This window comes from Aulonocara stuartgranti, assembly GCF_965226115.1.
Source record: "Aulonocara stuartgranti genome assembly, chromosome: 23".
Taxonomy (NCBI): Eukaryota; Metazoa; Chordata; class Actinopteri; order Cichliformes; family Cichlidae; genus Aulonocara; species Aulonocara stuartgranti.
The window spans coordinates 51,146,416-51,172,436 of NC_138958.1; the positions used below are offsets into that span (position 1 = coordinate 51,146,416).

A 26,021-nucleotide genomic window follows, 5' to 3' on the forward strand; every position below is an offset into this window, starting at 1 on the left:
CATTGTGTGGTATCATCGTAATAGTTACTAATTGTGTTGAGCAGGTGTTCATTTTCAAATTAATGTCAGCAAATTTTTGCTAATTTACTGTATAGAGTAGGTAATAGATAGCCATGCAGTGATACAAGCAATCCAAAACTACATGAAACACATGACATTAGACATAATAGGCCTTCCTCATTGGAGACGTGTTGACTTCTTAGTCACATGATTAGCAACAATGATCATGCTGATCTGTGTGTGCCTGTGAGCTGTTGGCAAAACTTATTGTTGCTGCTGTTTCCTTTTTACCCTCTTTTTTCTAAGTTAATCAGAAAAAAGTTTTTAGCCATAATTTTCTTTATTACTCCATTTACATAAATTCTTTTTATTTATTTATTTTTTTGTATTTTCCAGAATTATATATTTTTTTTAATTATAAGGTTAACCAGCAACACTGAGAAAGCAAGAACAACACTCAGTTGAATTATGACAGTGACTCACAAACTTATTTTAAAGGCGACAACTAGGTTAAAAAAGAAGGACCAGTTCTAGAGGTCATGGCACAAAGTCCACAAATCTAAGTTTATTGTCAGGCTGCGAGTCACACATGTGAAGGAAAAAGGCAACGCAAACAACTCAGTCAAGGGGAAGTTAAAAGTTGGAGCAAAGATGGATTCGTTCACCAAGAAAGTGAAGAAAAGTAAATCTCACAAACAAACAAAAAAAACCCATCACTGCCAACAAGATAAGTTACAAAGAGCTCCCACGATCAGTTTCTTAACTGCCTATCTATTGGAGCCTATGTGTTTAACCACTGTTACAGAGTGAGAGGGTACATCCTGCTCATGCTGAAAGTCGGTCACCAAAAATAATAATATGCTCTCACATCCACACATACACCAATTATTTCACATAAAATATAAATGTGTTTGTAAAAATGTTAAACATATACAGATATCTCTAACTATAATATTGCCATGACTGAATACTGAATGTCCCAAAAGCCCACAGTAAGACTCTACTTCAACTAATAAATCACTGAGATAACATAAGAAGGAAATTCAATATGTCCACAGGATCCGCTGTGTGAAAACAGCGAGCTGTAAATGAAAAGAAAAAGCTTCAAAACTTCAGAAAGAAGTTTGACATATTTTACAGGAACCTCACATATAATCCCCAAAATATTATGACTTTTGAACTTGTTGCTATCTGTGACATCATGCTAGGAAGTCTTGATATGCAGGGAAACTCAAAAAAAAAGTATGATACAGAGGGGCAGTCACACTTTACTATATGAAGAGATCAAGACTAAGCTTACAGTCAATTAATGCATGAATCAGTGGTTTGGAACTGGTTTGGGGAAAGTTTAACATTTTCCCCAAACCAGTTCCTAATTTTTTAACTCCTCCAACCACTGCATGGCCAACATTAAGTACGGTTTCAGCAGGTACTATCAGAAAAAATAATGGATTAAACTCCTCAGCTTCATCTCTGGCTTCATTTTCATATCCGGCCTGAATCTTGCGTCTTTCTTCCTCCAGTTCTCTCTCACACTTCATCTTTAACTTCTTCATCTCCCATTCTCTCTCATCCATCTCTCTCTTTCTCTCCTCATTCATCTCCTCTCTCTCCCTCTTCCTCTCCTCCTGTCTCTCCTTCCTCTCCCTCTCTCTCTCAGCCTGGAGTTGTCTTTTGTATTTCTGCATCTCTTTCTCATATCTTTCCCGTATTTCTCTCTCCATTTTCACTTTTTCTTTCTGTATTTCTTCTTCTTTCTCTTTCAGGATGCGTTGTTTGTCCTCTTCAATCGCCCTCTTAGCCTTTTGGAACATCTCGTTGGTGTAGTGGCTTCCTCTGTTCTTCTGGACTATCTCTCTGATCTTCTGGATCAGCTCAGTAACCTGAGAGTGCTCCTTCAATTTATTGTTGAAGACGTGGTACTGACCGTTACATCTGGCCACGAGTTCCTGAAGGTCTGAGCTTCCTTCTAAGAACTCTTCAATAGTGGTGCCTTCAAGTTGGTCCCCATGGGTAAAGAGAACCATGCTGTATTTGTCTGCTGCGTGGCCAAAGATTTTTTGAATCCTTTGCACCGTCTGTTTTTCCTCTTCAGTGAATCTGCCCAGTCTGATGACCACCAAGAAGATATGGGGTCCTGGAGAAGCATAGGAGATGCACTGGCATATACACTCAACAAAAATATAAACGCAACACCTTTGTTACTGCTCCCATTCCCCATGGGATGGACGTAGAGACCTAAAATTCATTCCAGATACACAATATAACCATCCCTCCCAAACAGTGGTCACAAATCAGTCCAAATGTGTGGTAGTGGGCACATCTGCTATATTGAGATAATCCATCCCACCTCACAGGTGTGCCACATCAGGATGCTGATCTGACATCATGAGTAGTGCACAGGTGTACCTCAGACTGCCCACAACAAAAGGCCACCCTGGAATGTGCAGTTTTGTCTCACAGCAAAATGCCACAGATGCCACAAGCAATGAGGGAGCGTGCAATTGGTATGCTGACAGCAGGAATGTCAACCAGATCTGTCGCCCGTGCATTGAATGTTCATTTCTCAACCATAAGCCGTCTCCACAGGCGTTTCAGAGACTATGGCAGCACATCCAACCGGCCTCACAACCGCAGACCTCGTGTAACCACACCAGCCCAGGACCTCCACATCCAGCAGGTTCACCTCCAAGATCGTCTGAGACCAGCCACCCAGACAGCTGCTGGAACAATTGGTTTGCACAACCAAACAATTTCTGCACAAACTGTCAGAAACCGTCTCAGGGACGCTCAACTGCATGCCCGTCGTCCTCATCGGGGTCTTGACCTGACTCCAGCTCGTCGCCGTAACAGACTTGTGTGGGCAAATGCTCACATTCGATGGCGTCTGGCACGTTGGAGAGGTGTGCGCTTCACGGATGAATCATGGTTCACATTGTTCAGGGCAGATGGCAGCTGAGAATGTCCCAGTTCTTGCATGGCCAGCATACTCACCGGACATGTCACCCATTGAGCATGTTCGGGATGTGCTTGACCGGCGTATACGACAGCGTGTACCAGTTCCCACGAATATCCAACAACCTCGCACAGCCATTGAAGTGGAGTGGACCAACATTCCACAGGCCACAATTGACAATCTGATAGACTCCATGCGACGATGTGTTGCACTGCATGAGGCAAATGGTGGTCACACCAGATACTGACCGGTTCTGGGTCCCCAGACCCCCAATAGCGCAAAAAACTGCACATTCCAGGGTGGCCTTTTGTTGTGGGCAGTCTGAGGTACACCTGTGCACTACTCATGATGTCAGATCAGCATCCTGATGTGGCACACCTGTGAGGTGGGATGGATTATCTCAATATAGCAGATGTGCCCACTACCACACATTTGGACTGATTTGTGACCACTGTTTGGGAGGGATGGTTATATTGTGTATCTGGAATGAATTTTAGGTCTCTACGTCCATGCCATGGGGAATGGGAGCAGTAACAAAGGTGTTGCGTTTATATTTTTGTTCAGTGTAATATCAGTACATGAGAATACAAATGTTAAATGCTGTTACTCTTTGTGGATTAAACTCAACAAGATGTAACCTGATGTTTCACAGCTATCTTGGCTGAGTTCCATTCCCTACACTAAAGGTATACTGTAAACTGTTTAAAGTTGGTATAATGACTGAGTTCAGTGAATGACTCTAAGCATCATCATTTTAAATGTAAATGAATTAATAATTAGAATAATTAAAATAACGTGTAAGCACTGGCGCATTAGCATTAAACCTTGTGAACTGACTGTGTGTGTACGGCTCATTTCCTATTTAAATAGCATCTCCTACAGTCCACAGATATAACCTCTCTTCTTTCTCTCCTGTCCTGTCTTTTCTTACATCTTTCTGGGTGAAGTTAGCTCTTTTTCTTTTCTCTCCCTTTGACCCCTTTGACATACAGCAGCTGGACCTTTAGCTAGTGTTGTGGATAGGCGTAGCTTTGGGTCACGTGGTGTCGGTGATTGCTATATCACCTGTTCACGTCCTGAGGGAATTTTTGTGAATGAGTGGGTGATGGGGGAAGTCGACTTTTGCTGACCGCTCAAGCTTAGAATGTTTTGATCACTGTTTTTCTACGGATTTTAAGGATTTGATAACAAATAAAGGAGTTTTAACCTGGAACTTTGACTTACGTTTTAAACAGCGGGCGCGTCAACATTATTCCCCTATTCAGCTGCTCGGCGACTCAAAGGCTTGACAGTCGCCAATATTTGTCAGCAAAAAGTGCGACGGCAATGGAGCCTCCCGCAATCAGCGCTGAATAAACGCCGACGCGAGCCCACACACCGCCGCCACTACACCCATAAAATCGGCTAGTCTGACAGATAAGGAGAAGACGACGGTGGTATGTAAACTGTGTTTTTGTGCTGCGTGTTGTTTGTTTGAACGCAGTTTGGATTCTGACCATACGAAGATGTTTTTGTGACACGCCCACCGCTACGTTTGCTGTTGGATTTGGTGTGTGTGTGTGTGTGTGTGTGTGTGTGTGTGTGTGTGTGTGTGTGTGTGTGTGTGTGTGTGTGTGTGTGTGGCTCGTGGCTCGTGGCTCGTGGCTCTGCAGGCGTTCAACTGAGTTTGAAGGAATCGCTGTTGCCTTTGTTTTGGATTTTGGCATGCTGCTTATGTTGAATGCTTAAAATGAGTGGATCGCAGGCTGCATCTGTTGTTGGAAAAACTGAAAAGGATAAAAGATTAATTTCCCTCACTGAGAAAGCTCTTGCAAACAAAATTGAAACCATCCAAACAGATTGGAAAAGGCATGTAAACAAAATGAAAAGTGTTATTATGTCTCTTAAAGAGCTAATGAAAGATGATAAAAATCATTCACGAGTCAAATCACAGTTTGAGTTAACACACCTGTTTAAGGATGCCAGTGCATTGCATGAATCTTTACTTTCTCTAATCTCATTTGATGAGAAAGATAAACAAAATACATGGTTCTCAAGCATCGCTAAATACAATAAAGGGTTTATGGAGGATGTTAACATATGGCTTTCTGAAACTGATAAATGTTCGGGGAGGCCATCACCTGACAAAGCACAGTTACAGGAAACTTCCCTGGGAGGAGAAATGGAGGTTCGGGAGCACACTGGAAAAGAACCTCAATCATCTCTTAATCCTCAGAATGATGTTAATGGTGACGTGTTGCCATCCGACAGTGTGTCAAATCAAGGCAGCTCAAGAGTATCATCTACTTCATCTGCACATCTCAGGGCAGAAGCTGAAATGGCCGCCTTGCTTGCACGTCAACATATGCTGAAAGAAAAACACTCTCTTGAAGAACAAGAGGAACAATTGAGGAGAAAGAAAGAACAACTTCAGCTTGAAGCAGATATAGCTGCAACTGTTGCAAAGGTGAACGTGCTGAGAACTGGATCCACTATGCGGAGCGTCGCTCCACGGAAATCTAATGGAATGGAATCATATTTTAAAACAAAGGGAAACAGCCTTGAAATTCTTAATGCGGATGCAGAGACTTTTGTTCCACAGACGCTTACAAAAGGAAATGCAATCACTGGGAATGCAGAGCTTCAAGTAAAAACAGTGCAACAGAATATGAAAAGTTCAAAAAAAGCGCCCCTCGACAGCCAAACCCATCTGTTCTCTGATTGGATTGTTACATTTGTGATTGACATGACATTGACCAATCAGATGAAGGGAAGAAAAATAGGGTCAAAATCCGTACTTGTAACTTGCAGGGTTGTTTTTTTTTTTTTTTTTTTTTTTTAAGTCCACACACAAATCTTTTTTACAAGTACAAAATATTTATGACCACATTTTGAGCCCATATGATATTCACTGCACATGCCCATATTAACCTTAACCAGAGGGTTTAAAAACGGCTTCTGCCGTGGCCTGGTGGACAAGAAATTGGTTAAGGGTTCCCCGAGCTTTCACGCCCCTCATGTTCTTCATGTGCCCACCACTAGAAGCATGCCTATGGAAAAAGTGCGCCGGCACACAGTGCAGTGCGCTTTATAGGTGTTATCGTGCACTTTTCCAGCCAGGTGTTTTCCTTTTCCCATTCCTCCCTGTACTTTTGCAGCCTTTTTTTTTTTTTTTTTTTTTCTTTCTCTGAGGGGAACAAACATTTTGGCCCAATTTGAGCCGATTTTTGATTCGTGCGACCGATTTGGTGATCGGCCCGATTTTGGCCTTCATCGTGCATCGTGTAGTATACGTGGGGTAACGAGAAGCGATTAACACCTCACGACCAGCTCCCGATCATCAATCGCTCGTGAGGGTGTCACCGCAGCCGCTCACACTGCTCACGCGCAAACACATAAACGTCGGTGAAAAAGACGGAGAAGCACGGCTGTGCAGCGTGTGATCTGGACACAAGCGATGGAGGAACAACTTGTAGAACTTTGGAAAGCTCATCCGAGTCTTTTCGATGTGGCATCACAAAATTATCACGACCACAACAACCATGAAAATAGTTGGATTTACACTGCTGCTCATTCACAGCTGCCTGATCAATGTTTTTCATTAGCAGTTTGGCAAAGTTGATGGTGGTGGTGTGTCTGTGTGAGTGAAAGACAGAGAGAGAGAGCGACAGATTTTCTGTTATAACCTTCATTTTATGGAGGCACAGTGTGAGCACTCAGGTCGCATCAGAGCATCGGGCCGTATAGTGTGAGACCTGCGTCGTGACCTACGAACTTCTAACCCCTGCGAGTCAATCGTGCAGTTTGAGCAGGAGCTGAATAACGTGACTGAAAAAATCGCACAGTGTCTGCCCAGCTTTAGGTGTACTGTCGTCCGAGACTTGCACCGCAGTGTCGGCGTTTGTTTCCCTGTTGGCCATGCTTCTTGTTGTGGTCACCTGTTGTCTTCCGGTATTTTCTCTGTAAGCGACCTTTCCTCGACCAATGAGATGAGCGGTAATCTGAATTGTCATACTCGAATTGTCATAAGTGTGCTGTCAGCTCATTGGTCACAAAGCAGGAGAGGGGCTGGGAATTATGTTTTCAAACAAAGCGTTAATTCCATAAACATTTATAGACTACTTTTGATTCTCACTGTATTACGGGACAAAGTGCGTCCCTTATTAGCTCAATACGGGACGTGTACTTTTGTTTCTAAATACGGGACGATTCCGTTTTTTAAGGGACGGTTGGCAACCCTAGTTGTAGTATTCCGCATTATAGCTGCTCACCACTAACTTGAACCTGTTAAAATTTAAAAAAAAAAGTAAAATTATTGTAACAATTACAGGGAGTGCACAATTATTTGGCAAGTCAATCAATCAATCAATCAATCAAAGCTTTATTCGTCACATGCAGGTTGCCCTGCAGTGAAATAGGACCCCCCCCCCGACCTTACACATATAGCACAAACATTACATGGGGATACAGGTCAGAGATTGTTAGAATCAGAAAAAAAAAACACTGAAATGTACACTACACTGGGGAAAGTACAAGAGGAAAAAAAGAGACCCCTACTCATGCTGTGCTTCCATGGTAGGACAGCATGAGAACAGGAAACAAAAAAAACTCCTCTGCACAAAAAAGCACATAAATGTCCACAGCACAACATTGTGAAGACATGACAAGCCACAGGGGTGGGTGGGGGTTGAGGAGTAATCCGAAGCGAACACAGCAGCCACCCTGCACAGCGCTACCATTCCAGCGCGGCACACAGACCCGCCGTGCTGCCCCTTCAGGAAACAAGCATCGAAGGCGTTTGGAAGGGAGGGGGGATGAGTGTGTGCTTATCAGTGTAAGTGTATGTGTGTGCGTGTCCAGAGTTCAGCGGAGACAGTGTCCTTCGCTCTATCAGGCTAAGTAAACAGTCTGCCAGCCAACCCAGGTGGCCTTCATGGGACGGGAAGAATAGTCATCACACAGTCGTTATCAGGGAGTTGTTTTGGTGGGCTCCAGCCTTGGGCCTGCAGCTGGCGCCGTGGTGTCCGAATGTTGAATATTGTTAATAAGTTGTATTTTTGAGGAATAATGTTATTATTGAACAACAATCATGTTCTCAATGAGCCCAAAAAACTCATTAATATCAAAGCTGAATGTTTTTGGAAGTAGTTTTTAGTTTGTTTTTAGTTTTAGCTATTTTAGGGGGATATCTGTGTGTGCAGGGGACTATTACTGTGCATAATTATTAGGCAACTTAACAAAAAACAAATATATACCCATTTCAATTATTTATTTTTACCAGTGAAACCAATATAACATCTCCACATTCACAAATATACATTTCTGACATTCAAAAACAAAACAAATCAGCGACCAATATAGCCACCTTTCTTTGCAAGGACACTCAAAAGCCTGCCATCCATGGATTCTGTCAGTGTTTTGATCTGTTCACCATCAACATTGCGTGCAGCAGCAACCACAGCCTCCCAGACACTGTTCAGAGAGGTGTACTGTTTTCCCTCCTTGTAAATCTCACATTTGATGGACCACAGGTTCTCAATGGGGTTCAGATCAGGTGAACAAGGAGGCCATGTCATTAGTTTTCCTTCTTTTATACCCTTTCTTGCCAGCCACGCTGTGGAGTACTTGGACGCGTGTGATGGAGCATTGTCCTGCATGACAATCATGTTTTTCTTGAAGGATGCAGACTTCTTCCTGTACCACTGCTTGAAGAAGGTGTCTTCCAGAAACTGGCAGTAGGACTGGGAGTTGAGCTTGACTCCATCCTCAACCCGAAAAGGCCCCACAAGCTCATCTTTGATGATACCAGCCCAAACCAGTACTCCACCTCCACCTTGCTGGCGTCTGAGTGGGACTGGAGCTCTCTGCCCTTTACCAATCCAGCCACGGGCCCATCCATCTGGCCCATTGTTGGGGGAAAACTCTGTAAAAGACCCAGGAGAAATAAAGACACAATGAGACAAAGTTACTTTCTTTATCAAACGTGTACACGGGTGAGCTGCTAAGAACAACTCACACCATGCACAGTGGCTTGGTAATTTTTATAGGAAAGACAGTGAGAACAGGATAAGAAAATACAAAACAAATAAAATAAACAACTCCATATGTGGCGCTAGTCTCGTCAGCAGAGAGCTGGGAGAAGGCTGTGAGAGATAAAACAATCTAAAACAATATGTCCCAAAACAGTATGTCTTTGCTGAGAAAGTCTAAAAAGATCATTCTAAACTAATCTAACCATAGGCAAAGGGCAGACAAAAGGCATCTTTGTACATTTAAAAGAAGGTAAAGAAACATAGAATCATTTTTCCTGTAACATTCCCTCCTGTTTAACTTATTTTAAATGTATACAACAATTGTCTATGAAAATTATTTATTAAGTATCTTAGGCAATTTTTAATTTCCAAAATCTTCAAAATGTCAGCATAGCAGAAATGGCAGTCATTTGGTCTAAAGAATAAAACAAAAGAAAATAATAAAAAGAAAAACATAGTAAATGAAAATCAGAGTAAATGAAATAACAAGTGGAATAAACAAGAAAAAATAATAAAACTACAAAAAATAAAGGATAAAAACCTTATATTTTAAAACAAAAACTTACAAAAATAAAAGGATGAAAAGTAAAATGAAAACTTTATATTTTAAAAATGATGAAAACCTAATATGTAAAATGAAAACTTCAAAAAATACAAGGATGAAACCTTATACTTAAAATGATGCAAACCTTAAATTGAAAACTTTATGTGTAAAATAATGAAAACTTCATATTTAAAATGGAAACTTTATGTTTAAAAGTCAAGACTTCAAAAAAATAAAAGCATGAAAACTTGCATAACCTACTAATGTTTTAATCAGTGCATGATCACTTGACAAGTCATTTTTAATCACCACGTCATTTATTAGCAGCTAGTACAAGTTCTCCTCTAACAGAATTGCAACGGGATGTTGTTCTTCTTCAGGCACGGCAACATAAGCAGTCATTGTAGTTGTTATCATCTGTGAAATCATTACTCTTAGGCATGGCAACACACACAACACTAATATGAGCAGTGCTATCATGATGAGACCTAGAAGAAAAAATGGCTTTGCTACAGCAGCCAGCCATGAACCGCTGAACAGCCAGTCAAGCCAGCCTTGTGCTGTAGCTGCTCCAGGTGTGTGGTCAGTGACATATTTTTGCAGAGCGGTCAAATTCTGCAAAGCTTCATAAATGTCTCCTCCAGTTTCGTATCCATCAGGGATAAAAGTGCAACATGTTTCCCCGATCAGCTTGCAAACTCCTCCTTGTGATGCTGTTAGCAGGTCTAGTGTCAGTCTGTTCTGCAGCACCATCGTTCTGATGGCCTGCTGTTCTCCTGCTAAGGCGGTTCCCAGGGTCTTAGTCAAGTTGATGTGTCGTAGCAGAGCATATCGGTTGATTTCCACATGATCCCGCACCTCGGCAACTCCAATGCCGGGGATCAAGCTCTGTAAGAATTTCACTCCACCTCCCCAGATGCGAAACTCTCCCGGCACTCCAGTGTCCACAGTAATGCCGAAAGAATTGGGTGAGGTGAAGTCCACTTCACGTCTCTGTCGGCGGCTTGGGTGATGTGCAACACGTTGCATGAAGAAAACGTGATCTGATAATTCCACCAGGGCGCACAGACCTCCCCAACCTTCAGGGAGTGACAGATAAGCCTTGTTGCCACATAGGAAGTACCAGTCAGCCAAAACTCTGGTTCCTCTGCTGCTGGGTGCCGTCCGTGCACATCCTGTCTGGTACTGAGTCTTTGTTTGTAGTGGCATTCGGTAGCTGTAGTCGGAGCGACAGTTTAGGCCCATCAGCGTCGCGTTACTGGCACAGGTGGCGTTGATTGAACAGGCCATACACTTCCTCTCGTTCCTTGGTGGGCAGAAAGTGTATATGTGCTTACATAGGTGAGTAGGCAGCTCCCCCACTGCCCGCGAGCCATTGTTCATCACACATACTGGCAGTTGTGATGCATTCAGTTTGTTCAGTAGAATTACATCAGGCAGCGGGTCTGAGACTTGGGGCCAGGTCAGTAGGTAGGTCTGTCCGGAACAGTTCACATTTGTGAGTGATGATGACCTCCAGGTTGCTTTCGCTGGGATGCTGTAGTTGGCTTTGGACCAAAGAGTACCGTAGCCTGGATGTGTTGCCAGGCCCAACAGGCACCAACTGCGATCTTCAGGTATGCTGTACGGCCACAGGCCAGACGTCTGCGAGGATAGGGGCATATGGGTACATGCATAGCAGTCAGTTTTGTTATTCAAGTGAGCTGTAGTGTTCATAAACTGCCACCAGAAGTTAGTGGCGTAGCCATGGGGAAACTTGGTGTACTTTCCTTTGTCATACAGTGTCTGCCTTTTCTCCATATAGCGTGACTTGTTGTCCCTCATGGAAGCAAAGGTGAGGAGCCCGGCCATGGTCAGGGCCGCTGCAGTTGATAAGAGCCACCACCTCATGACGACGGGACACACCCTCCTGTCGCGAGTAGACCCCCCGGCCAGGAAAGCTGACCCCTCCACCGGGCGAGATCACAACAAGCGGGCAAGCCTGCCGTCAGCTGTGTTTAGATGGCTTCACTGACTCGCCTGCAGTGACTCTGATGGATCCAGGATGGTCGTCCCGCAATTTTGCAAGCGGTCGGTGTAGTGAGGAGGACTTGGTATGGCCCCTCCCACCTGGGTGTGCTCCAGTTTTTCCTTTGGAGCACCTTGATCAGAACCCAGTCACCGGGCTTTAGTCTGCAAGACACTTGATAGACATCATTACATTCTTCGTCATTTACAATCATCTCTTTATTTTCCTACAACTTAGACATACATTTTGCTACTGAAATTGTATCTGCCTTTTTCACTGGGTAGATTTCTGGCCACTTTGAGAATACATCTATAACCACTAGGGTGTATTTTTACCCTTGGCATTCATTTAGCTCAATAAAGTCCATATGGATTGTGTGGTCTCAGGTTTCCCTGAGCATTACATTTTTGACACGTCATGCATGTTCTGACAAATTGTTTTGCTGAGGTTTCAAAATTTACAGTGTAGAATTTACAGTGTAGAAATGAGAGTATTGTAGAATTTACAGTGTAGAAATGAGAGTTGACAATACTGGTCAGTCCCCCCGTTGACAAATGCGTACAGCCATGAGTCACTAATGCTGCCATTTTGTGGAGGAATTTTGGCAACACTGGCTTGCCATAACACATCATTAAGTCGTTTGTCAGAACTGCACCGTGTTTTAGCCATTTTGCCTGCTCTGCTGTGCTTGCTGCTTTTTGTTCATTTTTCAACACATCCAGTGGAATCTGATGTGTGTTTACTGCCATCAATGTGATGTTTGCCTGTCGTGCCGCCTATTTTGCTGCTCTGTCAGCAAAATTGTTGCCTGTAGTACTGAAAGAGTCAGTAGGCGTTGTAAGAGGTTGGCATGCTGGTTTTCCAGTTGGTGTAATCATTCCTCTGTTATGCCAAATTTTTTGCAAAATGATGCACAGCAGAGAAAACATACTGGCTGTCTGTATGTATGTTTATTAGTTTGTCTTTGTGTATTTAGCTTTCACGTATCACAGCTATCAGCTCAGCGCTCTGTGCAGGACATGAAGAAGAAAGTGGTTTTGCTTCTATTATTTTACTATCTGTGGTTACTGCGTAACCTACACAATTTCGGCCTGTGCTGTGTTACGTCTGGTTCAGTTTGGGTAAGAAGGAAAAACAGCCGAGTCCGTGTAGGTGACAAACATAGTGATTTTATTACACACTTCTAAGACAGAAGCATGGGAAGACAAGCGTACAGCCACAGATCTCCAAAGAGTGGACAGCTCCCCCTCCTTATATAACCCATGATGACGTCACACAGTCAGACCTTACTGGAAATGATAACAGTTTGGGCCTGTTCAGAGAGTTTACCTAATATGGACATCAACTGCTAGTTGTTAGAGAAAAACAAGTGTGTAGTACATTCGTGCCTTTTATGAAAGTATATCTATCAGAAAACTGTCCTCAGACGACCCTCCTATTATTACTAAGTGTGTAGGTGAACGTGCGTGTGTGTTACATAAGTGCGTGCATGTGATTACAGGCCGGCATACGTGCAGAACTACACGCAGGCCTGGGCCCAACAGGACTAGTGGGTCTGTATGGTGTGACTGCACTAAAGTGCAACAACTTAAGTAGATAACAAGAATGATACAGAACCTCACTGAACAATCAGTGTGCATTAATATTTACTCAAAGTAACACAGATGTAATTAAAAGATTATTCTGTCAACCGATTTAACAATGGTAAATGATTAATCAATGATAACTGATTATGAGAATACAAAATAAAATATCTCCTGGTCACATTCCTCCTCTTTGGGCTGGCTTGCCAGCCCAACTCACACCAGGATTTATTTTCAAACCAAACAAACACGTTATGACACTTATCAACCCTAACACCTCCGTTGTTTTCCAATTTCCAATTTTCCCACTACCCAGCTGTTCTTTTAGCTTCAGACTCGAGTTTCAGCCTGCCACGCTTCAGGGCCCTTTACCACCTCCTCTTGGAGTGAAGAAACGCCCTCGGATTCTTCTTTCTTCGACTTCCGGGGTTAGACCACCCTTCAGTCGCTACACAGATCTGGGGATTATTCTGCCCCACTTTTCAAACAAAGATCTGTGTGTTTGTTGTCCGTTGTCACCGCCGTGTCCCCCTTTTTGCCAAAAGCCTCTCGAACCTCGTTGGTCTCTGGTGTTCCTAGTTTTCGCCAACCCCTTCCGGGTTATCGTTGTGGTTATGGGATCCATCTTCTCAAGGAGCCCCAAGGCCATGACACTTGACCCCCGTTGCTGTGGAGGGTCCCCATATCTCCGTGTCCCCGTCTGGTGTCTGTTCCCTTCCCTGCAAGAGACAGAAAGCCAACACCTCTCCTGCGCTGGCTCTCCTAACCTAATGTTGTTAACTCTGTTTATTCCAATCCTATGCCATGCTTATGTGTGTAAGCGTGCATGCACTTAACCCTCTGCACGTGAAGTCAATAGCTCCAATATATCAATCCGATCCGTTGTCGGATGAAGCTTTTGACCTTCACAGACTAAGTGCCAGCTCCTTATAAGCACATTTGCAATGTGTGTATAAAAGTGAACAACAGACCTCAAACAAATTGGGCATTCTTAATTCCAACTTAAGTGTAGTACTCAGTTTCTGATCATCTAATTATGCTTCTCACAGGTCCCCTAAATTGTCTAGAAACCTTTAATTTAAAGGTTAAAGGTTAAAACACAGACCAAATCATAGACCCCCTATATAGCTTTTGCCTTTATGAGCACACTTCAATAATGAGCAACAACCTGCAATCTGTACCAAAAAATCTTCATGGTCCCACCTGCAATTAAAGATCAGATGCATTTTATACCTGTTTTAATTCTTCCTTATATAGAACCTCCTCAGTTTCAGGTTAGTTGCGATTAGTCTCAATTAATCGTTCTAGTTGTATTTTGCAATTCAGCTAAAAAGCAAACCTGTTAAAGTAAACAGCTTATTTACAACCACCTGCAAATCATAAGAGTAATAAAGGATTCAGCACAACAGACAAGTATCATGTTCAGGATTTCTCTGATCATTAAATCACTATTATTGCCACAATTTGTTTTATTCACCCTTTGGGCAATGTTACTCCAAGAGAGAGAGAGAGAGCCCCTAGTGGCCAGTTAGTGGGCTCTAGGTTAAACTGTCCCCAAATTTGTTATTTGTTATTATTACTTGTTTTCATGTCACTTGTCTGTTTTCTACTGCACCCCTCTCACCAAAGCAAAGCAAACATTAGCAGCACATTGACCGTAGTCAGCCATCCTCATTCCATAGGTGCTATAAAAACATTTCCTGTAAAAGAATCAGTTTTCAAGACAGGGTGTGTCTCACCCAACACTCTCACCAGAATACCGTGTAATAGCATCACCAACTCCTAACCCATAAACACCGTTTCTTCACACATCCGCCCAGAAATCCTGTAATAGAAAAACATTAAAAACTGTAACCCTGTAGGGAAGAAAATGTAAATGGTAACGCTGCGCAGTTACCTCTGTAAACAACACAAGACACAAAAATGGCATTTAAAGGTTCACTCTTCCTCGAATATTTTGTCATCCTTCTACTCCTGTAAAAAGAAACACACATAAATTCATCCACCCTTTTATCCTATCTAGGTGGAGGTGGTTAACCTTGAGTCATGGTCTAGTCTTGTCATCCTTTACCAGTCAGTCCGTTTTTTATTTCCAGTCTTTCATCCATTCATCCATTCATTCATTTCTTTCTTTCTTTGCTGATAGTGAAACCTGTCGTCGCATTTAGTTTCCACACTCAGCAAAATGACGTCATCTCAAAAAGAAAACAAGAACTTGAATTTGGATTCCCTCGCTGAATCCTTTTTTAGACAGGGACTCTCGTTTCTAATTGTCCCCACAAGTGTTTCCTCCAGAACCTATTTCAATGCGGAGAAACTCACTTACAACAATTTTCTCGCCGACGTGTAATGCTTGTAATTTCCGATGTGCAGATCTGCTTAAAGAAAAGATTCACAAACAAAAATCAGTGCACTGTTCAAAATATAAAACAAAATAAAATGAAAAATAACAAAAACAAAATGCAGACGCCCGGGTCTTAGGACTTGTCACTGAATATTCCTCCCATCAATAAAAATACCAACCTAAACCTACACAGAGTCAAATCAACACCACCTCAACCTTTTCATATTCATAAACCTATATGTTTTGCGTTCGTGAAACAAAATAGAACCGTTTCCATATTAAATAATTTGAACTCTTGAAATGTTTTAATTCTCTTAATTCTGCCTGTTTATTTCAACACTTATTCAATGACTTTTATTCAACTGCTACTTGGTCACTCAAATTTTACCTGTTCAAATTGCCTAGGGTTCAACAAAGTCTAGATCCCCGTTATCATAAAACTTGAACGGGTGTACGATGATTTACTTACAGTAATTTAGAATCATCACTCAACCTAGCTCTACTACTGGCACTGCGTGACTTTTCTCACACTGGAAACCAGAATTTAGTACAGAACTTTAATACCTCAGGCAATCGTGTTCAAGGGCTGCCCCCCCTTTCTCTTCTTCTTTGTCCGTGTGTTCCTCCTTTTATTAAATCTCCATCACAATGATGTGGCGCTCTGAAATAAAACTCACACTGTTAATTCATCGTTTTCACTCTGCATCACTGCTCAGGCTGTTTTCTTTTCTTTTTGGTGTACAGTAAACAATTGAGTCGAGGCCTTAAGCCCCAGATATCTCGCACAGGCATCGTTTTCATAACCAAACCGCTCCGGACTCTGCTCCCCAGACCACACAAATGCCCTCTGGGCTTGTTATTGTAACAGATTCTATATTTGAATTTGTTGTGTGCAGCATTGAGCCTTTGTCAGTAAAGCATTCTTCATTGCAGCAGCTGGAGCATTGTGTGTCACTTCTTAGTGAATTAAATCGACATTTTGATTTTGGTGCATGGGTATGTATCAGTTTGCCAAAGTGGATCTGGGCCTGGAGTTTGTTTAAATCTCAGAATGTTGTGATACTCGGTCGGTTTCTGGCACTCAGGTGTAATACCAGAAAAGAATGGCATGACGGGTCATATATGCATTTAATAAAGCACCTGCGGCCACTTGCTGTGTGTACTAGTTCTAAAAGGGCAGTTAATTGTTGTACAGTTGTGTGGCCTGAAGCTGACTTTGCAACTAATTTGTCCTCTACTCCTACAATCTTGTGGGAAGTGACCTTCCTCTCCACGGTTCTAGCAGGCGTTGTCTCTATGTTATCTGCTGTTTCTGCGTGGCTGTCTGCAGCCTTAGTGTCTGTGACTTTGCTCGCCTCTCTGTTCCTGATAGCCACCTGTGGATTAGTGTTTTAGTCTATTGTCAACAGTCAACCTTATTTTGAAGTTACAGAAAGCTTCTTCTTTTTTGTTTGTCTTGGTTTGGGAGAATAGATGCAACTCTACATTTTCACTTAAGGCAGTTTTAAATAATTTCTAGTTTTTCAAACAATTCATGGATCTCACACATTTCAAACTTTCAAGTTAGGGTTGTTTCCCATTTATTTATATATATATATATATATATATATATATATATATATATATATATATATATATATATATATATATATATATATATATATATATATATATATATATATATATATTTAACTTTGCATAGCTCACAGCTCTAAACCTAGGCATTTTTCAATCATATGCCTATCACTATGTGTCACTGTGATTCTCAAGTATTGTCACAAGTTCGTTTAAATTCGTTTCCAAAACCAACAAAATAATCAAACAAAAACAAAAAACATAAACGTGTCAGGACACAAAAGAAAAAAGAAAAATGCTGCCACCCGAACAAGGCAGAAGTCTGCATATGTTGGCTTGTAATAGCATGCAGCTTGTAACATGGTAGACTAATGTGCCTGTGTTAATTCAGCTCCATATTATTGTGTGAAGTTGCACTGGGTTGGGAGTGGTTTTGTGGTTGTCACATTTTTGGTGAGCCAATGGCTGGAATGGGGTTGGACTAATTAGAGGCAGGTGTACTTGATTGCACTGATACACCGGTCCTCTTATAGCCCACACTACAAACACTGCTGTGTTGTTTTGTCTCTCTGTGCAGGTATGTAATGTGATGAAATCAGATATGTTTGGGATGGACGGGTTTTGCCCTATGAATTTTATATTAAGTGTGTCGTTTTGTCTCTCTGTGCAGTCCAGGGCCTATTATATGCCACAGCCTAAAGGCAGCTGGGTTGCAGAGGCTTGAGTGACCACTGACTATATGCTTGCAGGGTGGTGGGTCTCCAAGGACGACTTCTAACCCTGTTAAAGGCAACATGTGGAGTGCAACTTGGCTGTGTGGCATAGCTGGCTCTGGCCTTGGGACTGTGTGTTTTTATACAATTCTTAAGTGGGACACTGGACTGTTTTATCTTTTATCTCTTGATATATTTTTTGTCAATAAATTATCTTTTAGAATTTTATTGACTGACATCTTTTTGCCCACGACTGAGACGGTTGGTCAGACCTAGAGTCTTTCTTTGGGTGTGTTACAGCAGCTTCTGCTCTAAAAGAAACAAATAAATAAAAAGAAAAGAAAATGTGGAACATGCTCATCAGCTTAGCAGTGTCTACATATTTAATTCAGCTTCTCAATCCTGTAGTTGTAGCTGTTGTCTACAGGGTTTTGCTTATTGGTTGTTATTATAGGTGTGCTCTATATCTCAGCAATGTGTCATTCTAGGATGATAGGTTTCAAGCTGGTCAAGTGCCTCTATGCACTTCATTAGTTTAGTTATTCTCCGTATTGTCTTCATCTCACATGCCATTACACTGAGTTTCAGCAAACCTTAAGCTTGATGCAGACTACTGCTTAACAATTATTCACCTCACATCATAACCGATTAAGGTGCCTCTTCATATTAATATTATGTCATTGTTAATATTATCCTCTTTGTCTTATATAACAGCAATAGCATATTATAATATTTTATCAGTGTGTACCACTATACTACTCCTGAGCCAATTTGATAGTTAGGATCATCTTATTCAGCAAACAGATAATTTAGAATTCATCCAATCTGCGGTCACATTTGTTCTCTCTGTTGCATGGCGGACCAGGCAGTTCTATTATAATATATTATTTATATTTTATTTTGTATCCATCAAGGGCTTCAGATGACCTGCAGAATCATCCTTTTCCCAGGGTGGAGACAGTTACCTTTTCACACACTGTCCTTGGCTGAACAGTGACACAGCCTTAATATACTTTATTTATGTTATTAAAATATTTTCGTGTGAATTATTTGCTCTATATTCATTTTATACATGCTGGGCATGGTCATCATGCCAACTGTGTTTCATTGTTAATATCACTTTACAGGTTGTTATCCTTGCTATTATTAATTTCAAATATTCTAAAGATAATTTCTACTGTAACTTTCCCTTTGTTCATCTTTATTTCGTACTTTTTATATTTATATCTACTCAGTGGGGTCTGTTTTCAACCCTTTTAAACTACTTCAAACTACGTTGATCTCTAGTTTTCACTTAATAAGGGATTATTAAGTTCTTCCTGATATGGGTGTTGCTGCAGATGCGGCTGCAGGAATGAGTGATGGCTTTCTAAAAGGGTTGTGGGAACTGCACAGTGTCTCGTCTTCTGGTTTTACTAAACTGGCAGTTGAGTTCTGTTCTTCTGACTGTTTTATATTTTGTTTTCTTAAATCTCTCAGTTTACAGACACTGTTTTTGTCCGGCGTCTGGACTTTTCTTTTCTCACCACTGCTCGTCAGCAGGAGTGAGTTTTAATTTCACTTGCTTGATTACCCATCTTATTTATGTATTTACTTATTTTTGTTTAAGTAATATATACACAATACAGCTGCTATCACCTTCGCTGGTATTAGAGACGAGAGTGGTTGCTCACACGCCCTTCTACTTTCAGACTATTTCCAAAAGCGGTGTGAACTTTATGAGACGGAACTCGACCGTTCTCTCAACTCACCAGCACGTCAGTGAATAGCAGTAAAAGAAAAACACAGTAGGAGCAGCTCAGTCTCTTATTGGACCGTGAAAATTCAGCTTGCTCCATTAATTAAAACAATACACACACACATTCACATTCACAGCTTCGACGCGCGCGACCGGAACCCTTATGATAAGGGGAGCTCCCAGAGCTACTTACTCCCTAGACCCAGTCTAGACCCAGCTGGGGGAGCTACCCAGAGCTCCAAAGCTACCAGTCGACGAGCTCCCAGAGCTACCAGTCGACGAGCTACGCTACCAGTCGACGAGCTTCCAAAGCTACCAGTCGACGAGCTACTTCCGCTATTTTAAATTCCCTGAATTCAAAATGCGCTTTTACGCAAGATTGTGTCAGTGTGTCTGTATCTACCTGGTCAGTGTCGCCGGGTCTGGTCCACCTCGATCGGGCCCCACCACCGTGGGTCGCTTTCTAAGACGTTGGCCAAGACCCGAATTTAACGCTCTTGGTCTTTTTCCACACACCTGGTGTGTGGGCTGTCGACAGGCGAACAACGTGGACTGGTCACTGAGATGGGACACGATGGAGGTGATCCGGCTGTCGAAGGACCAAGAAATGTTGGGGGAAAACTCTGTAAAAGACCCAGGAGAAATAAAGACACAATGAGACAAAGTTACTTTCTTTATCAAACGTGTACACGGGTGAGCTGCTAAGAACAACTCACACCATGCACAGTGGCTTGGTAATTTTTATAGGAAAGACAGTGAGAACAGGATAAGAAAATACAAAACAAATAAAATAAACAACTCCATATGTGGCGCTAGTCTCGTCAGCAGAGAGCTGGGAGAAGGCTGTGAGAGATAAAACAATCTAAAACAATATGTCCCAAAACAGTATGTCTTTGCTGAGAAAGTCTAAAAAGATCATTCTAAACTAATCTAACCATAGGCAAAGGGCAGACAAAAGGCATCTTTGTACATTTAAAAGAAGGTAAAGAAACATAGAATCATTTTTCCTGTAACACCCATCAAGACTCACTCTCATTTCATCAGTCCATAAAACCTTAGAAAAACCAGTCTTGAGATATTTCTTGGCCCAGTCTTGACGTTTCAGCTTGTGTGTCTTGTTCAGTGGTGGTCGTCTTTCAGCCTTTCTTACCTTGGCCATGTCTCCTTGAGTATTGCACACCTTGTGCTTTTGGGCACTCCAGTGATGTTGCAGCTCTGAAATATGGCCAAACTGGTGGCAAGTGGCATCTTGGCAGCTGCACGCTTGACTTTTCTCAGTTCATGGGCAGTTATTTTGCTCCTTGGTTTTTCCACACGCTTCTTGCGACCCTGTTGACTATTTTGAATGAAACGCTTGATTGTTCGATGATCACGCTTCAGAAGCATTGCAATTTTGAGACTGCTGCATCCCTCTGCAAGATATCTCACTATTTTTGACTTTTCTGAGCCTGTCAAGTCCTTCTTTTGACCCATTTTGCCAAAGGAAAGGATGTTGCCTAATAATTATGCACACCTGATATAGGGTGTTGATGTCATTAGACCACACCCCTTCTCATTACAGAGATGCACATCACCTAATATGCTTAATTGGTAGTAGGCTTTCGAGCCTATACAGCTTGGAGTAAGACAACATGCATGAAGAGGATGGTGTGGACAAAATACTCATTTGCCTAATAATTCTGCACTCCCTGTATTGTTCACTGGTTCATTCAATGGGTCGTTCAGTGGCTTATTTAGTGAGTGTCGTTCAGTGGGTGTCGTTCAGTAGCCCATTCACTGAACGACCCATTCAGTCGGATACCAATTCATTTTCTATGGCGGCAACTTTTGACCGGGAAGTTTTTCAAAAGTGATTTCTTACACTTACCAAACAGACCCTATATAAGGGGATCAGTGCTCAGCTCAGTCATTCTGGCCGTGAAACTCAGAGTAGCAGTGTCTCTGGATTTTTGACCACAGCGTCTTGGTTAACTAAGACACACAACCTTTTTATCTGCTCTCTTTAAAGACTGTATTTACAGTACAGGTAATATTTTTGCATATTCTTAACTGTTGCAAATTGCTATTTCCTGTTCTTTACTTACTTGATTTTAATGTGTTTTACTTACATGATTACACTGTTTTTGCCTTTCCTGGTTTAACAGTTTTTTTAATTACATTGTTTCACTTTTTTTTCTTTTTTTTCTTTTTTAACTTACCTGATTATACTTTCTGTTCTTTCCAGAACACAACAGCCATGGAGGACGTTGGTGTTGAAAATATGAAGGGTTTGGCGGATGCTTTCGCCAGATCTAAAAGCGTTGAGGATTTCCTCCTGGACCCCAACATTTTCATTCCATTGCAGGCAACGACAGTTGAGGATCCCACGAGACTTGTTCAGAGTAAATTTGATTATGACGGAGTGGTGGTTGAACTAAAAAAAACTTGAAAGGCCTGCATATACCCTTTTCTAGGTTGAACATGGCACCCTTCAAAATGCACCAGTTGAAAAACTCCTGGCACACCATAAAGAAACACTTTGACCTTAGTAAGGTGTCTGTGGAGGGCTTAAAAGTGCTGCGAAAGGTAAGAGGCTTTGATTTTGCCTACCTGGACGGGGGATTCAAGTTAGAAGCTATAGTAATTCCCAAGTCCCTTGTGGTGGTGGACAGAGTCTGTAAAATGCCTGACTATTTACCAAGGCACACGGTGGACCTTGTTAATGGCATCTTAACAAAATTTGTTGAGTTGCTCAAAGACCTTCCACTGGAAGACCTGACCAGACCCACGCTGCAGAAGACCATCATTCAAAACAAAGGGAGCATGAACGTATTGAGCAGGATCGAACGTTCATGCTCTCCAAACTTGATGAAGCGAAGAGGATGTTGCCGGAGCATCCAACATTGGAAGTCCGGTTCTTTGTCTACAAATTTTGACAAAAGACAAGGAACCCCTTTCATTTGAGGGAAATGGCTAACCCTGATGATGTTGTGCGGTGTTCTCTGTACGTGGCCTGCAACTTAATACTACTGGACCCTCACACCACACTTTTCTGGTCAAGAGCAGGACTGGAAAGGATGTTTGGACCCAGAGCTAGGCTCTTCACGTGCATGTCCATGCATGAGTGTGTTAACGTGCAGACAGAACTCGACCAGCACCCACCGGACATCTTGCCAGCTTTGGCAGAGATTGTCACTCGGCCTAATGTCACCTTCTGGCAAGTTTATGTGGACAGCCCACACACTCATTATATGTCCACATTCCGGCACCCCATTAGCGGCTTGATCGTCACTGGTGGCCTCGGCCACCCAAATTACGTCACAGGCGGTGACCACCAGAGCTGAGGACTACTACATCCACATGATGGACTTGGCCAGGAAGGTAATTATAACCAGAGAATAGAGATCGTGAAGGGGATGGAAGGGAAGGAACTGGCAGACTTTACAGACGTTTTTGCATGCTCATTCTTCAACTTGAGGAAATTGCATAAGTGCCTGATGGACTTCCCCCTTGTTGTCCCCTTTAAACGGGAACAGCCAAGCGTGAATGAGATACTGTCTCGCTGTCTAAAGTATATGGCTGACCAGCTCCGGCAACTCGGGGAGAAGCACATAGGCAAAGGCGGCTTTCTCCCAGTGTGGAAGGCATTCAAGCTGGAGCTTGCGCTGGAGGAGGCATTATACGGGCACCCCTTGTACAAAATGGACAGACAGTACTCGGCAGCACTGGGGACTAGCTCGCTGCATGAGTTCAGTGCAACCAACATGAGGGGCTTCATGGGCCTGGGTGCAGCAACTGGTGCAGCTATTGAGGACTGCCCACCACCTCTGGCACACTGGATAAGGGACACACTCCAGATGAAAAGAATCGAGAGGCTATTTGCTCTCACATTGACTCTCAAGTGCAAGTCTTCCGTGCTGGGACCTGAACTTGTAAAGCTGCTGCTGAAAGACCTCTTCAGGAGGAATGACGCCATCTTCATCTCAGAGTTGCAAGGGGAAAAATGCCCAGAGAATCTCAAGGGACACATTAATCTGGCTGCACTGACGGAGAACCTGGCCACCAGAGACTCCTTCCCGACCCCATTCACCTTTGCCCGGGCGAGGAAGCTTGTTGAAGGGCAAGGCAAGAATGTACAAGAATGCCTGAGAGCGGGATTCCTTGAGCTGAAGATCAGGTGGTTCCCGGACATTAAGTACCGTGATATAAAGGGAACAAGGAGGGCTTCTTGGAACTTGATGGATTATGTAGAGATGCATAATGACGGCAGGGAGCCTTCCATCGAGTCCCAAGCCATGGCCATAGTAGGGGATGTGGCCATGGACTGTGCTACGCCAGGACCCTTGAAAGGTACAGAGAGCATGGAATGCAATGGCTGCCCCAAGTGATGAAGAGGATTCCGGGGAAGATTGAAAAGCACACGCGGAACAAGGTCTTGGTGCTGGTCAGCTCAGTGGGACTTATCATGAATAAGGATTTTGTGTCCTATGAGAAACTGAAGGGCCAACTCCTGGAGCTGAAGATGACACAGGCAGAGCTCCAAAAGTACAAGATACTTTTAACATCAGTCTGTGAAAAAGTTTTCGGCTTCACTCTCTATAAGCTCCACTACGATATCCTTTATCGAATGGGGAACCCAAAACCCCATACGGAGAAAAAGTTGCCTCCAGATCTCCCCCTGGTGATGGAGGAAGAGGATGCGCCTGTACTAGAAGAGGATGAGGAACCTGTCCTATTGCAGATGAGAGCTGTGTACATGCCCGCTCAAACCAGCAGACACTGGACACAGCAGGAAAAGGGATTTATCAACCTTGATCCAACAATCTCCACTGGCGTGGCATACAAGGAGTATGTTGGACAATGCAAAGCAGCAAGACTACCTGCAAGGTCGTACAAGGGCTTTGGGAGAAAGCGAAGAGACCTTCTCAGGGATGCATAGGCATACAAGTTGATTTCCTTTTCTAATCATGTCCTTTTTTCTTTTTTTTTGACTTTATGCTTAGAACTAACAGAGTAGGACATTTTTGTTTCTTTTGTATCCACTTTAAGACAAGTGTGAATTTGATTTCTGTTGTAGTTGATCTTGAAGAAGTGTGATCTCAGTTATGTTGTTCACAGGTTCCACTGTAAATACAGGTATTTTAAGAAGAAAAAAAAAAAAACACCCCTCACATGGACTCTGCCTTGACCTGGCATGAGGGCTTACGTGCCCCTCTGGGATACAACCAAAGAGTCCAACAGCTGATCAGCGACCAGCTGAACCTCAAAGCTGTAACAGAGAAGTGTGAAGGACAGAGCAGTATACTTCCTGTCCCTCACGGCCTGGATGTTCAGCTGGTCGCTGATCAGCTGTTTCTCTCTCTGTCGGCATGTGCTGTGATGTTCACATCTCTGATGAAGTTTAGTGTCAGTACTGATATATGATCAGAATGATAAGATTCTGACTGTCTGAGGAAAAATTGCACCAAATCGAATCTGGACCTTGTGAATCGGAATCGAGTGGATTATAGAAATCAGTGACTAGCCTAGGCCCGACAGAAGTGGATATAACTGACTGTGGGTAATGAGAAAAGAGGAAAAGAACAATTGATAACTTTTTTAAGTTAAGGCCTGATTCATCTGAAATTCATAGCCAGTGCTCTGACAGGCAGCCATAAATCTTTAAACGCTGCTTTGGGTGCGCCCAAATTTTCTTAATGGTGCGCATAACAAAAAAAGTTAGGCGCACTCAGAGAGAGAGAGAGAAAGACAAAGTGACACTTGTTGTGCATTTAAAAACCAAACAGACAGAAAAACCAAAGACCAAGCTGTTCTTACACTGCCAACAAAAATGTGTTAAAAGGCATTACTCTTATTGTTTTGGATTATCTGGGGAAAGTAGTTTTGTGTACAAGGCTTTATCTATATTTTTGCCCCCATAACCTACCTACGAACACTCGGAACACAGACTTAGACTTCCGGACACAACGTGACAAACTGAACAACCATCCTCTGACTTTATCTCCACGAAGGAAAGTCCCAGAACGGCCAGGATCACACCCTCGGACTGGGGGCTGGATTCTGCATCCGTCGATGGGTCACTCAGCACCCATCAGTAAACCGAACAAAACTATTTGGTCTCATAGTAGGTCACCAACACCTGCCATGTGAGGGGTCTAACGACGCGGCAGGCCCTGCTGAGTACAGTGGTGGTCGAATCAGCCTGATCCGACACTCCTATCTCCAATTTCGAACTTTTTATTCGGTCAGATTTGGACCCATTTGAAAAAGTCCAGAACCGTTGGTGCTATCGACATGGGGTCTTCACCAGGGTGTCCGGAGGACCCCAAAATCCCCCCATAGACACCACTTTCATTCCTCTATCACGCTTACTTTTCCACTTATTCCAATTTTATTCGGTCAACTACTGGCTATTACCCCCTAACCTAACCCGAACCCCTAACCCTCAAACCCTAATTCATTTTTACCGAACATAAGTTAAAAAAGACGAATGGGAATTTACACAGCTGAGGGGAGAATATAAAAGGCTGAGCTCGCACAGGAGCTCATTTTCCACTCGGCACTCGATGA

General features: G+C 42.7%; 3 protein-coding genes across 3 annotated transcripts; 1 reads left to right on the forward strand and 2 right to left on the reverse strand.

Annotated features, from left to right (window-relative positions):
• Positions 1-1,271: 1,271 nt before the first annotated feature.
• LOC309701283 (uncharacterized protein) lies at positions 1,272-5,157 on the reverse strand (the record flags this gene model as incomplete). The annotated part of the gene is made up of 2 exons (XM_082525376.1): positions 1,272-2,171; positions 5,095-5,157. The coding sequence occupies 2 exons, from the start codon at positions 5,155-5,157 to the stop codon at positions 1,272-1,274; spliced, it is 963 nt and encodes a 320-aa protein (XP_082381502.1).
• Positions 4,055-23,839, forward strand: LOC309701284 (uncharacterized protein; the record flags this gene model as incomplete). The annotated part of the gene is made up of 2 exons (XM_082525377.1): positions 4,055-4,392; positions 21,697-23,839. The coding sequence occupies exon 2, from the start codon at positions 22,868-22,870 to the stop codon at positions 23,837-23,839; it is 972 nt and encodes a 323-aa protein (XP_082381503.1). The 5' UTR covers positions 4,055-4,392; positions 21,697-22,867.
• Positions 8,901-20,455, reverse strand: LOC309700343 (uncharacterized protein). The gene is made up of 2 exons (XM_082523868.1): positions 19,876-20,455; positions 8,901-11,693 (listed from the first exon to the last, which is right to left on the reverse strand). The coding sequence occupies exon 2, from the start codon at positions 11,399-11,401 to the stop codon at positions 9,839-9,841; it is 1,563 nt and encodes a 520-aa protein (XP_082379994.1). The 5' UTR covers positions 11,402-11,693; positions 19,876-20,455; the 3' UTR covers positions 8,901-9,838.
• Positions 23,840-26,021: the final 2,182 nt, after the last annotated feature.

Bases quoted from the DNA above. Each gene is read 5' to 3' on its own strand.
- LOC309700343 (XM_082523868.1), bottom strand. From the start codon at position 11,401: ATGAGGTGGTGGCTCTTATCAACTGCAGCGGCCCTGACCATGGCCGGG.